The sequence below is a fragment of the Manis javanica genome, chromosome 3 (assembly GCF_040802235.1).
Source record: "Manis javanica isolate MJ-LG chromosome 3, MJ_LKY, whole genome shotgun sequence".
NCBI classification, from domain to species: Eukaryota; Metazoa; Chordata; class Mammalia; order Pholidota; family Manidae; genus Manis; species Manis javanica.
The window spans coordinates 38107091-38119467 of record NC_133158.1 but is presented as its reverse complement, the minus strand read 5'-3'; the positions used below and the strand labels follow the sequence as shown (position 1 = coordinate 38119467).

Here is a 12377-nt window from a genome sequence, read left to right as displayed (position 1 = left end):
TGCCGGAAAGACTACAGTTCCCACAATGCCATGCGGATCGATGCTACGTGATTGGCTGAGCATTCAGCAGCGACCAATAGGACGTGGTTTTGTTGGCTTGTGGTCGGCACGTCCCTGGAAGCGTTGTGCGCTCAGAGCGCCACAGCTCGGCGTCTGTCTGGTTGCTCTGGAGCCGGCTGGCGTGGCCGCTTGCTGGCTCGCTTCCTGCTATGGGGAGCACTGAGAGCCGCGAGGGCCGCAGGGTGTCTTTCGGAACGGATGATGAGGAGCGGGTCCGGGTGCTGCAGGGCATCCGGGTGAGCGGGCCGTCGGCGGGCGCGACGAGCGAGCGCGGCCTGGGCCGGGGCGGGCATGGAGAGCGCGGGCCGGCCTGAGGGAGGTTCTGGCTGGAGAGCCCGCGGGTCCCTCTCTCGTTGAGCCCTTCCAAATCCCTGTGGCGAGCGTCTCCCTCCGCCGTGTACACGAGGAACGGCAGGCCCCTGGAGACTCCCGGGGCCCCCGGTCCAGAGAGTGGCCGCCTTCGGTCTTCACTACTTCCTTGGTGCCGGGGAGAAAGAGTGGAGAGCGGGGGAGCTCAGGGAGTCCACGTTCCAGCTCCGGTTGACCTAACAGCCCTGAATTTGCTGCCCCTCACTCCCGAGTGCACGCGTCGTGTTACTATACGTGAGATGCTTCCAGTCCTGGACCAACTGCAGCAGCCTCTTAACCGGGGCTCTTCTCAATGCCTCAGCCAAAGGGGCTTTTTAAAAGTTATGAATCAGGTCATATACCCTCTCCCTTGCTTAGAAACTTCCGATGGCCTAGTGCATTTAAGATGAAGAGGAACCGCCTTACTTTGCTTTACAAAACTGTGCTGCTGACTTATCTGATCACATCTCATGCCCGTTCCCACACCTCCCACCCCACTGTTCACTAACCCCAGGACCTACTCATCCTTGCGAGTGTCTGCTTGGATCTGCATTTGCTGTTTCTGCTCCTCCAGCTTATCTTATACCTGGCCCTTATCATTCTTGTTATAGTTAAAATATCATCTGAATAACCTTCCCTTGTCACTTAAATCTAAGGTAGTTTCCACCCCCCACTGTCACACATTTATTTTTCTCATAGTATTCATCCATTTGAAGTTTCTATTGATAATTTACTTGTTTATTGTGTTTCCCACTACTGTGTAAGTTCCTTGAGGCTAAGGTTCTTGACTGATTTGAGACTATCCCCAGAACCTAGGAGAATAATATAGGCAACTCATATTTGAATGCTTAGTGGGAGCCATGAATCGTGCTTAATCTTTACAGGCATCCTCTCATTTAATTTTCCATAGCCCTAAGAGAGGTAGAATTCTGTTTGCCCATTTTATAGATTAAGGACAACCGAAGCCCTGGGAAATGAAGTAACTTATCTAAGGTCACCTAGGTAACAAGTGGGAGAGCTGGGACTGAAGGAGGCCAACCCCAAGGCCTGTTTATTGAATGTCACACTCCTACACCTGTTTGGCACATAGTGGCAGATAGCTGTTGAGTGATTAAAGTCTGAACCCAGTGAAACAGGGACCAAGGTTAACTGGAATGCACAGAGCTGGGTATAGTTTAATTAGGAGGTGGCTCAGAAAAAGACATCAGGAGGTCTGACTATGCGTGGGCAAATGCTTGTTAGCTGTGTAACGTTGGGTGATAACTTACTTTTGAGTCTCAATCACCACATTTTTTTTTTTTTAATGGATGGAGGGTGGGATAATCCTAAGTGCTGCCCAGGATAAGAGGAAGATGTGTGGACGTGTTTAGAGAAAGGATAATATTTTGTGGGGGCCTCTGTTCTTAGTCTAATCTAGTGTTTAGCACATTTGGTACTTGCTGGGTGTTTTTTAGTCTTGACCTGGCTTGTAACAAAGACAGAATGGGGAGGGGATGGCTCATGTTGGAAGGCTGAGTGGAATTTAGAAAGATGCCCCTGGCTCTGTTTGGGTGGTCTCCTACTGTGTCACCTTATATCCTGCTTTTGGGAATGTTGGCAAGTTCAGTCGAGTCTTCTAAGGTTTGGGGGAGTTCCTTTGAAGGTGACTTCCTCTAAATTGATAGAGGAGCATCTTCTTTTCTGGGCATTGTATCAGGCAGGCACATTGTATTTCTAGTTCTCTTAACAATTCTGCAAAATATAAATAAGCTTTAAAGATGGAGAATTGGGCTTAGAGAAGTTAAGAAATTTGTCCAAGGTGTTACTTGAATAACTTCTGGGACTCAAAAAGAGCTTTTTCAGGTGCCAGGAATAGTCTTGTTCTCACTACAAGTGCTCTCTGACCTCTGTGATACGCGAGGCAGCATGAAAATTCTGTGACAAAGCGTCTTGCTGCCCTAGCAGGGTGCTGGTGCCTCACTGAGTTCTACCAGAGACTGTTGTGGATGAACTAAATACACAGTTAGTTTTATAGAAGGTAGATGGCAAAGAAGACTGGTCTGGCTCAGCTCCTTCAGAGCAGTTGAGTATTCTTAAAGACCACTTGTATGTAATCCTCAGGGCCTGGGCCTGGAAAGTGCTCTAGTTCCCTTAAAATTAAACGCTAGTGCCTTCCTAGCTTGCACACTTTTTTGCATATATTTACATATCAAGTTCAAGCCCTGGTTCCATGAAAGGTAAAAGAAATTAAATTAATGCAAAATGCTGCAATTATATTCAACTCCAGTTTTCAAAGCAAGCATACATGAAATACATAAAGATTTCATTTCAACCGGTATGTTTAACCTCATCTTCCAATAAGAGAAGGTACACACATTGTACAAGTATTCTTGATATGTCTGCTTTTCTTCTCCGCCCCATAAAAGCAGCTGTCCACTGTGGTTGCTTGTCCACATCTAGACCCCTCACGGCCCTGCAGGCTTTTTCCTTCAACTACGCGGCTCCCCACTGCTGAGTCACTTTCCAAGGCTTCCACTTCAGTGGCATCTCCAGGCTCATTATCCCCTGCAAGGCTACCTCACCTTTACCTTTGCTCCTGTGAGGCAAGTCTGGACCCTGCTGAGGGAAAGACGAGCTTGCAGCAAAACACAAGCAACAGTCCCCAAATGTGCCAGGGCCGGAGCACTACCTGTAGCTGCCGTTTATCCATCACGGCAAGTGACTGCTGCAAATGGGTCACTTGCCAGGCACTGGGCTTGGCCCTGCAGAGGCAGTAAGGGAAAAAGCACAAGGTCTCTGTCCCCACTGGAGACTCAACCCAGTAAGGGAACAGACCAAAGGAAAGGAAAAGAGGCAAAAGAATAAAAAGGAACTGCAAGTGCTATGTCAGAAACACAAAGGGTGCCAAGAGTAATGGGGCCACCTGCTCCAGATGGGAGGGCCGGACCCTGCTGCTCGGAGAGCCTGTGGTGAGGAGAGTGCATGCATTCACTCTGGGCAGAGTGTTTTACAAGACTGTCTCATACTTCCGTGCTGACCCTGTGAGATGCGTTGCATCGGTCTCTGAGGAAGCCAGTTCAAGGCGTTACTCAAGGAAGGTTGCAGCAAGTTAGCGGTAGAGCTGGAAGCTCAGACCCCAGTTCCTTAGCCCACGTACTTGGCAGCCACGCAGGGCCTGGGATGTGGGAGAAAGTTGGCCAGGTGCTGAGGCTGGACTGGTGGTGGGCCCAGAGTGCCAGGCAGGGCTGTTCACATGTTACCCTGGAGGCAGCATGCTGTTCTCTTATCTGTAGTGGAGCTATGGAAAGTTTTTATGGGATGATGGTGATTTTCCTTTTCTTTTTTAAAAACTTTATTGAGATGTATTTTATATATAAAATTCCCTCATTTCAATGGTTTCTAGCAAATTTACAGAGTAGAGCGACTGTCATCACCAAATTTCAGAATATCTGTAAGACCTAAAAAGGTGCCTTGTGCCTATTTGCAGTCGCTCCCCACTCCCACTTCCAGCCCCAGGTAACCACTAATTCTTCTGCTTTTATAAATTTGCCTTTTCTGGATGTTTCTTATGAATGCACTCACACATCTCTTATGTCTGTCTCCTTTCACGTACCATGTTTTTGGTGTTAGTTCATTGATACTGTGGCATGTGTCAGTAGTTTGTTCCTTTTGATTGCTGAAGAACATCTCATTGTACAGATATACTGCATTTGGTTTATCTGATCACCAGTTGATGGACATTGGACTTGTTTCCAGTTCTTGACTATTATGAATAATGCTGCTGTGAACATTTATGTACAAATTTTTTTTTTTTTGGCTGGAAGATTCTCTCTATTGCTTTTTTTTTTTTTGAGAGGGCATCTCTCATATTTATTGATCAAATGGTTGTTAACAATAAAATTCTGTATAGGGGACTCAATGCACAGTCATTAATCAACCCCAAGCCTATATCTCAACAGTCTCCAATCTTCTGAAGCATAACAAACAAGTTTTTACATGCTGAACAAGGTCTTACATAGTGAATAAGTTCTTGCATCGTGAACAGTGCAAGGGCAGTCATATCACAGAAACTTTCGGTTTTGATCACACATCATGAACTATAAACAATCATCAGATATGATTATTTGTTTGATTTTTATACATGATTTATATGTGAATCCCACATTTCTCCCTTATTATTATTATTTTTTAATAAAATGCTGAAGTGGTAGGTAGATGCAAGATAAAGGTAGAAAACATAATTTAGTGCTGTAAGAGGGCAAATGTAGATGATCAGGTCTGTGCCTATAGACTATTAATCCAAGCTAGACAAGGGCAACAAAACATCCACAGATGTAGATTTCTCTCAAAACGGGGGGTGAGGTTCTAAGCCTCCCCTCTGTTGGTCCCCAATTTCTCACCTGATGGCCCCCCTGCGACTGTGCCTGTCTTAGGTTGTTCCTCCCTTGAGGAATCTTACCCGTCTCTGGCTAACCAGTCATCTTCCAGGGCCATACAGGGAAATATAAAGTTGGTGAGTGAGAGAGAAGCAATATTCTTTGAAAAGGTTAGCTTTTTACTTCTTTGCAGATTTATGCCCTGTGGCTTCTAAGCCCAGCATTTGTCTTGAGGTATCTTTACCACTTGGAAGAATTACGATACTCGGTAATTTTTGATATGAGGCACTAATTCTACTAAAGGGTTGTAATTAGGAAAGAAGAAGAAAAGCTATAGAAGTAGCAGACGGAAGAAAACATGGGAAGATTGGTTATTTCTTTGACATATCTTCTTGTAGAGTAACATAAGCATGTATAGGTTTTAACAAACTACTAATTAAATTGCGCACATACATTAACATAATAGGAATACAGCTACATAACAAAAGCAGACCTACAGTTACCAGCCATATCCAGTGAAACCAAGAAAACCAGTTAGGTACCCTAGGCATTTGTGAAAACTTATCAATGATATGATGGATATTGTCTAACTGAATTTGAATATTTTGAGAAAAATTAGACAAATTAAAACAACACATTCCTGGGAACTGTTCACATCCCATATGTTCTTTTCACAGTAGATAGTCTATAGTCGCATGATTTTGGAGCACTGCAACTTGCACTTCTCCTAATTCTTGGTTGAGTTCTGACAGTATAGATCCAGTCGAATTTGTTGTTTTACTGTATGCACAGGCCAGCTTAGATATCTCCTTCTTCATTCCAATGGCAAGTCCAGGAACCGGTGGGATGACTGCAGCTACAACTGCAGCAGTGCCAGGATCTTTGTTGAAGTTTTTTGATGTTCATCTTCTGGAATGACTCTTCCAGAGGATGTTGATGTTGGAAGTTCTTCATATCGTATCTTAATTCGTTTTCTGTATAGCCGAATTAGGCTTTGATCCTCTGTATAAACACAAACAAACCCTTTGCCCACACTTTGATATGACCTTTATACCATTGTGAAGAACCTATTGGAGGTCACCACACAGGAACTGCTTTTTTTTTTGAAGAGAAAGGAATATTATCAGAAAAATGTACTTCCATAGCTGATCATCTGACACCCTTTGAAAGGTCAAAATTAAGGATATGTAAAGCATGCATTAATTGTTGATTTGCAGTTAGTTTTATCCTATCAGGGAGTAATCTCCCTTTTCTTTCTCTTTTTTTTTTGTTATCATTAATCTACAATTACGTGAAGAATATTATGTTTACTAGGCTCTCCCCTATACCAAGTCCCCTCCACAAACCCCATTACAGTCACTGTCCATCAGCATAGCAAAATGTAGAATCACTACTTGTCTTCTCTGTGTTGCCCAGCCCTCCCCTTTCTCCCACCCCCCACATTATGCATGCTAATCATAATACCCCCTTCTTCCCCCACCCTTATCCCTCCCTATCCACCCATCCTCCCCAGTCCCTTTCCCTTTGGTACCTGTTAGTCCATTTTTGGGTTCTGTGATTCTGCTGCTGTTTTGTTCCTTCAGTTTTTCCTTTGTTCTTATACTCCACAGATGAGTGAAATCATTTGGTATTTCTCTTTCTCCGCTTGGCTTATTTCACTGAGCATAATACCCTCTAGCTCCATCCATGTTGTTGCAAATGGTAGGATTTGTTTTCTTCTTAAGGCTGAATAATGTTCCATTGTGTATATGTACCACATCTTCTTTATCCATTCATCTACTGATGGACACTTAGATTGCTTCCAATTCTTGGCTATTGTAAATAGTGCAGTGATAAACATAGGGGTGTATCTGTCTTTTTCAAGCTGGAGTGCTGCATTCTTAGGGTAAATTCCTAGAAGTGGAATTCCTGGGTCAAATGGTAAGTCTATTTTGAGCATTTTGAGGAACCTCCATACTGCTTTCCACAATGGTTGAACTAATTTACATTCCCACCAGCAGTGTAGGAGGGTTCCCCTTTCTCCACAACCTCGCCAACATTTGTTGTTGTTTGTCTTTTGGATGGTAGCCATCCTTACTGGTGTGAGGTGATACCTCATTGTGGTTTTAATTTGCATTTCTCTGATAATTAGCGATGTGGAGCATCTTTTCATGTGTCTGTTGGCCATCTGTATTTCTTTTTTGGAGAACTGTCTGTTCAGTTCCTCTGCCCATTTTTTAATTGGATTATTTGTTTTTTGTTTGTTGAGGTGGGTGAGCTCTTTATATATTTTGGATGTCAAGCCTTTATCGGATCTGTCATTTACAAATATATTCTCCCATACTGTAGAGTACCTTTTTGTTCTATTGATGGTGTCTTTTGCTGTACAGAAGCTTTTCAGCTTAATATAGTCCCACTTGTTCATTTTTGCTGTTGTTTTCCTTACCCGGGGAGATATGTTCAAGAAGAGGTCACTCATGTTTATGTCTAAGAGATTTTTACCTATGTTTTTTTCTAAGAGTTTTATGGTTTCATGACTTACATTCAGGTCTTTGATCCATTTTGAATTTACTTTTGTGTATGGGATTAGACAGTGGTCCAGTTTCATTATCCTACATGTAGCTGTCCAGTTTTGCCAGCACCATCTGTTGAAGAGACTGTCATTTCCCCATTGTACGTCCATGGCTTCTTTATTGAATATTAATTGACCATATATGTTTGGGTTAATGTCTGGAGTCTCTAATCTGTTCCACTGGTCTGTGGCTCTGTTCTTGTGCCAGTACCAAATTATCTTGATTACTGTGGCTTTGTAGTAGAGCTTGAAGTTGGGGAGTGAGATCCACCCCCCCACTTTATTCTTCCTTCTCAGGATTGCTTTGGCTATTCGGGGTCTCTGGTGTTTCCATATGAATTTTTTAACTATTTGTTCCAGTTCGTTGAAGAATGTTGCTGGTAATTTGATAGTGATTGCATCAAATCTGTATATTGCTTTGGGCAGGATGGCCATTTTTACGATATTAATTCTTCCTAGCCAAGAGCATGGGATGACTTTCCATTTGTTAGTGTCCTCTTTAATTTCTCTTACGAGTGTCTTATAGTTTTCAGGGTATAGGTCTTTCACTTCTTTGGTTAGGTTTATTCCTAGGTATTTTATTCTTTTTGATGCAATTGTGAATGGAGTTGTTTTTCTGATTTCTCTTTCTATTGGTTCATTGTTAGTGTATAGGAAAACCATAGATTTCTGTGTGTTAATTTTGTATCCTGCAACTTTGCTGTATTCTGATATCAGTTCTAGTAGTTTTGGAGTGGAGTCTTTAGGGTTTTTTATGTACAATATCATGTCATCTGCAAATAGTGACAGTTTAACTTCTTCTTTACCAATCTGGATTCCTGTGTACAAATTTTTTTGTGGACATATTCTTCATTTCTCTTGGATAGACAGCTGTGAGTAGAATTGCAGACCATTCTGTTTATGAATTTGGTGAGTCAATAGGTTTAACTTTTTAAGAAACTGTTACACTGCTTTCTAAGGTGGATATACTGTTTTACACTCCCACCAGTAATATATGAGGGCTCAAGTTTTTCCATGTCCTCACCAACACTTGTTTGTTCTTTTGATTATAGCAGTTCGAGTGGGTGTGAAATAGTATCTCACTGTGGTTTGAATTTGCATTTTCCAACTATAGTCACATTGACTGTCTTTCAGTCTGCTTATTTGCCATCCATATATTTTTTTGGTGAGATGTATATTCGGATCTCTTGTCCACTTTTAATAGGATTGTTATCTTTTTATTTTTGAGCTATAAGCTTTTATTAATACTGGTTAGAAGCCCTTGATCATAATTGTGATTTGCAAATATTTTCTCTCAATATATGGCTTATCTTTTCATTTCTTCATGTGTGTCTTTGATGTGCAAACATTTGTAATTTTGATCATGTTCAATTATCAAAATTTTTTATTTTATTTTATTTTATTGTTCTTTTGGTGGTGTATCTTAGAAATCTTTGCCTAATCCAACATTATGGAAATTTTCTTCTGTGTCTCCTCAAAGTTTTGCAGTTTTGGCTTTTGTCTATAATTCTGTTTTGTGATCACATGTCTGGCCACATGACTGAGTGGGCGAGTTGCAATAGGAAAGGACTCTAGAGCCCAGAGGGAAGACCCAGAGATGCCGTATGAAATATGAGGGTTGATTGGCACTTGTGTACAGAGAGTCCAGGAGTGGCTGGCTGGACGAGGCTGAGCACTGCTGTCATAGACAGGGACGGAACTGCTTGTATGGAGTGAGGAGACAGAGACAACATGTGCGCCCTGGAGAAGGGGACAGAGGCTGTGTGCGTGCCAAAGAGGATACTCAGTCTATGTCTGTACTACGAGTTACGCTAGAAGGAATCATTCATGTGTAACTAGCATCTCAAGGAGTGAAACCTTCAACAGAGGGGTCTACAGTGCTATAAGACATGTTCATCAGAAGGTGGGCCTGGATTTGGCCAGCCCCAGGCCATCAAATACTAGCATACCTCCCAAAGGAGGGGGCCACGTGGACACATGGTGATTCTGAGACAAAAGGTTACAACCAGACAGTGTTTGTCCCCACATCTATGATCCATTTTGAGTTAATTTTTGTGTATGTTGTAAGGCTCAAAATTAGGGGGGTAACAAATGACCAGATACTAAATACTTTCTGCTTTGCTGACCAGCAGGTCTTTATCACTACTACTCAACTCTGATGTTCTAGTGTGAAAGTGAAAGCAGCCACAGGCAGTATGTAAACAAATGGGTATGGCTGTGTTCCGGTACAACGTTACTTACTAAAGTCATGTGTTGGGTTAGATTTGGCTCAAGTGGTAGAGTTTGTTGAATCTTAGTCTACATACATCTTTTTCGAAATATCTAATTTTTCGTTACTCCACTTATTGAAAAGACTGTTCCCCACTGAATTATTTTGGGACCTTTGTGAACATCAGTTGACCACAAGCATAAGGGTTTATTTCTGGCCTCAATTCCGTTGAGAGTTCATTGACCTATATGCTATGTGCCTATCTTTATGCCAGTACAACACTGTCATGGATTATTACAGCTTTGTAGTAAGTTTCAAAATTGGGAAGTAAAGGCTTCCAATTTCATTTTTTTTTTTTCAAAATTGTTTTGGCTGTTCTGAGTCCTTTGTACCTCCATATACATTTTAGGATCAGTTTGTCAACTTCTGTAAAAACGTCTACTGGGATTTTGATGGGGTTTGCTTTGAATCTATAGCTTACTTTGGGGAGAATTGTAATTTTAACAATATGGAGTCTTCTAATCTATGAATATGAAATCTCTCCTTGTTTAGTTAGATCTTTTAAATTTTTTCTCAGCAATGCTTTATAGTTTCAGTGTACAAACATATTTCTTTTCTTAAATTTATTCCCAAGTAAGGTCTTTTATTCTTTTTGATGCTATTATAAATGGAATTGTTTTGTTAATTTTATTTTTGTATTCTTCATTATTAGTTTGTAGAAATACAATTGACTTTTGAAAATTGATCATCTATTCTTTAAACTTGCTGAACTCTCTTATTAATTCTAATAGTTTTTTTGTGACTTCCTTAGGATTTTATATAAGTAGGGTCATGCTGTCTATAAATAAAGATAGTTTTACTTCTTCCTTTCCAATCTGGATACCTTTTCTTTGTTTTTCTTGTGTTATTGCATTGGTTAGAATCTGCAGCACAATACTGAACAGAAGTGGTGAATGTGAATATTCTTGCCTTGCTCCTGAACTCAGAGAGAAAACATTCCATTCAGTCTTCTACCATTAAGTATGTTAGGTGCTGGGTTTTTGTTGCTGCCCTTTATCAGATTGATTATTTTATTTTTTAATATTTTCAGTCATCCCTTCCTCTCTTTCTTTAGTTCTTGTTTTTATTCTGTAAGTTCTTGGAGTGTAAAGACTGTCTTATTACAGTGTCTGGCTCATTAGCATGTTGGATTGCATACTTTGATTAATGAATTGATTATACTGTTTTTACCCAGGCTGCCAATCTTTGGCAGCTGTGCATGAGAATCTTACTCTTCTGCCTCTTACAGTTCCAAGGCTTTAATACAGACCATTTGTAAGCAGCAGACGTCCTTTGCCATCCTGCTCTTGCTCCATGATACGCTTCTTGGATGTGAGCATTGATGTTCATTATCACTGTACTGTTGTCATACTGATATTATATTCATTGACTTAGTTGGCTGCTTAGAGTCAGTATGGTGACTGAAGCATCTCAGGAGACCTGGCCTTAAGCCCTGATGTTCAAAGCAGTAAGTCTGTTTCTGTATGTGCAAGGTGTAGGTACATTATGCATCTCCCTGCACCCATTTAGCATAGGTGCCTTGAAAGGCTTGGATCACAAGTCCTCTGCTGTCTTGCACAGCTGCATGAGAATCTTACTCTGCTGCCTCATATAGTTCCAAGGCTTTTCTACAGGAATGCCTGCTTGGAGAGCTAGGAAATGGATGGCCAATCTCTTTATGCCTCCCGTGAACAGTATGTGCACCTGGCTGTCAGGTCCAGCTAACACTGCTGGCATATGCTGTGCGCCCTGCCCTGGGCTGGCTGCTTTCCCGGGGGGTACTCTCCCTGATGCTTTCCAAATTCACATCATCTGACACGTGATGAGGGATCCAAAACAAAGTGGAGCCAATTCTGCAGGGAAGCAGAGCACCTTTGGCCTCTCTTCCTTTCCCTTCAGCTGCTCTGGAGGAGAGAATTGTTTTAAAGATGGCTTGGTGCAAAGACCCCAGCACCTGGCTATAGGCTTTCTCCTGGTGCCCTGCAGTCATCTGGCTCAGGGGTTCCCAGAGAAGGACAGTGAGGGCTGGATGCACAACTGTGCTGTACTTGGGGACAAATTGAGAACTCTCAAGGGATTTTTAGAACATCCTTTAAGTTTTTCCTTAATAGTACTACAGCATAGCCAGTAATGAAATCTAAATGGTGTATGGGTTAAGGTGATTTCCACCTTACCTTCTGACTTTAAATATAACCCTCTAGTACTACAGCATAACCAGTAATGAAATTTAAATGGTGTATGGGTTAAGCTGATTTCCACCTTACCTTCTGACTTTAAATATAACCCTCATGTGAGATGAAATTCTTGTTAAATACTCCTTAACTGTGTCACAGTATAGTGTTGAAGATCTCTCTGTGTAATAGATAAATTTATAAAGTAGTATAAGTGGAAGGATGCTTGTTAACTTGTAACTCAGTTCATCTTGGGTCAGTCCTCTCATCTGGGGGTAAGGATGCCACACTGGAAAGCCTCCTTGATCCTCCAGGCCTCCAGGGCTGCCCTTTCCACTTCTTAGAGGGGGTTTGCTGCATGCAACTCTGCAGGAGCTTTGCCTTCCACGATCAAGCCTGCCATCTCTGCTGTGGATCTGTGGCTTGCACAGGCTTCAGGATGTTCCTAGTTAGGCTCTCTTTCCTTCTGCACCCTGTCCCTGGCCATTTTCTTTTATCTTCATTCCTGAGCTGATGACTTCTGGATTATAAATATCCAGTCCAGAGCTGTCCTGAACACTGCTGGCCCTGTCCCCATGCATGTTCCATGGATGCATGCAGTTCACTACATCCAGTGTAACTCACCCATGTCCCTCTAGAAATCA

The 12377-nt window shown here is 42.0% G+C and overlaps 1 protein-coding gene across 6 annotated transcripts in view; it reads left to right on the top strand.

Moving 5' to 3' along the window:
• The first annotated feature begins 109 nt into the window (after positions 1–109).
• CHCHD6 (coiled-coil-helix-coiled-coil-helix domain containing 6) overlaps positions 110–12377 on the top strand; it is a 254920-nt gene continuing 242652 nt past the window's right edge. For 2 of the 6 annotated variants that reach the window (XM_037023990.2, XM_037023989.2), the window contains exon 1: positions 112–296. In XM_037023990.2, coding sequence (XP_036879885.1) covers positions 210–296 — 87 coding nt within the window. In that variant the 5' untranslated portion in view covers positions 112–209. Of the gene's footprint in view, positions 297–12377 lie in introns of all 6 variants that reach the window. The other 4 variants (XM_037023988.2, XM_073231157.1, XM_037023987.2 and 1 more) reach the window with 4 other exon arrangements.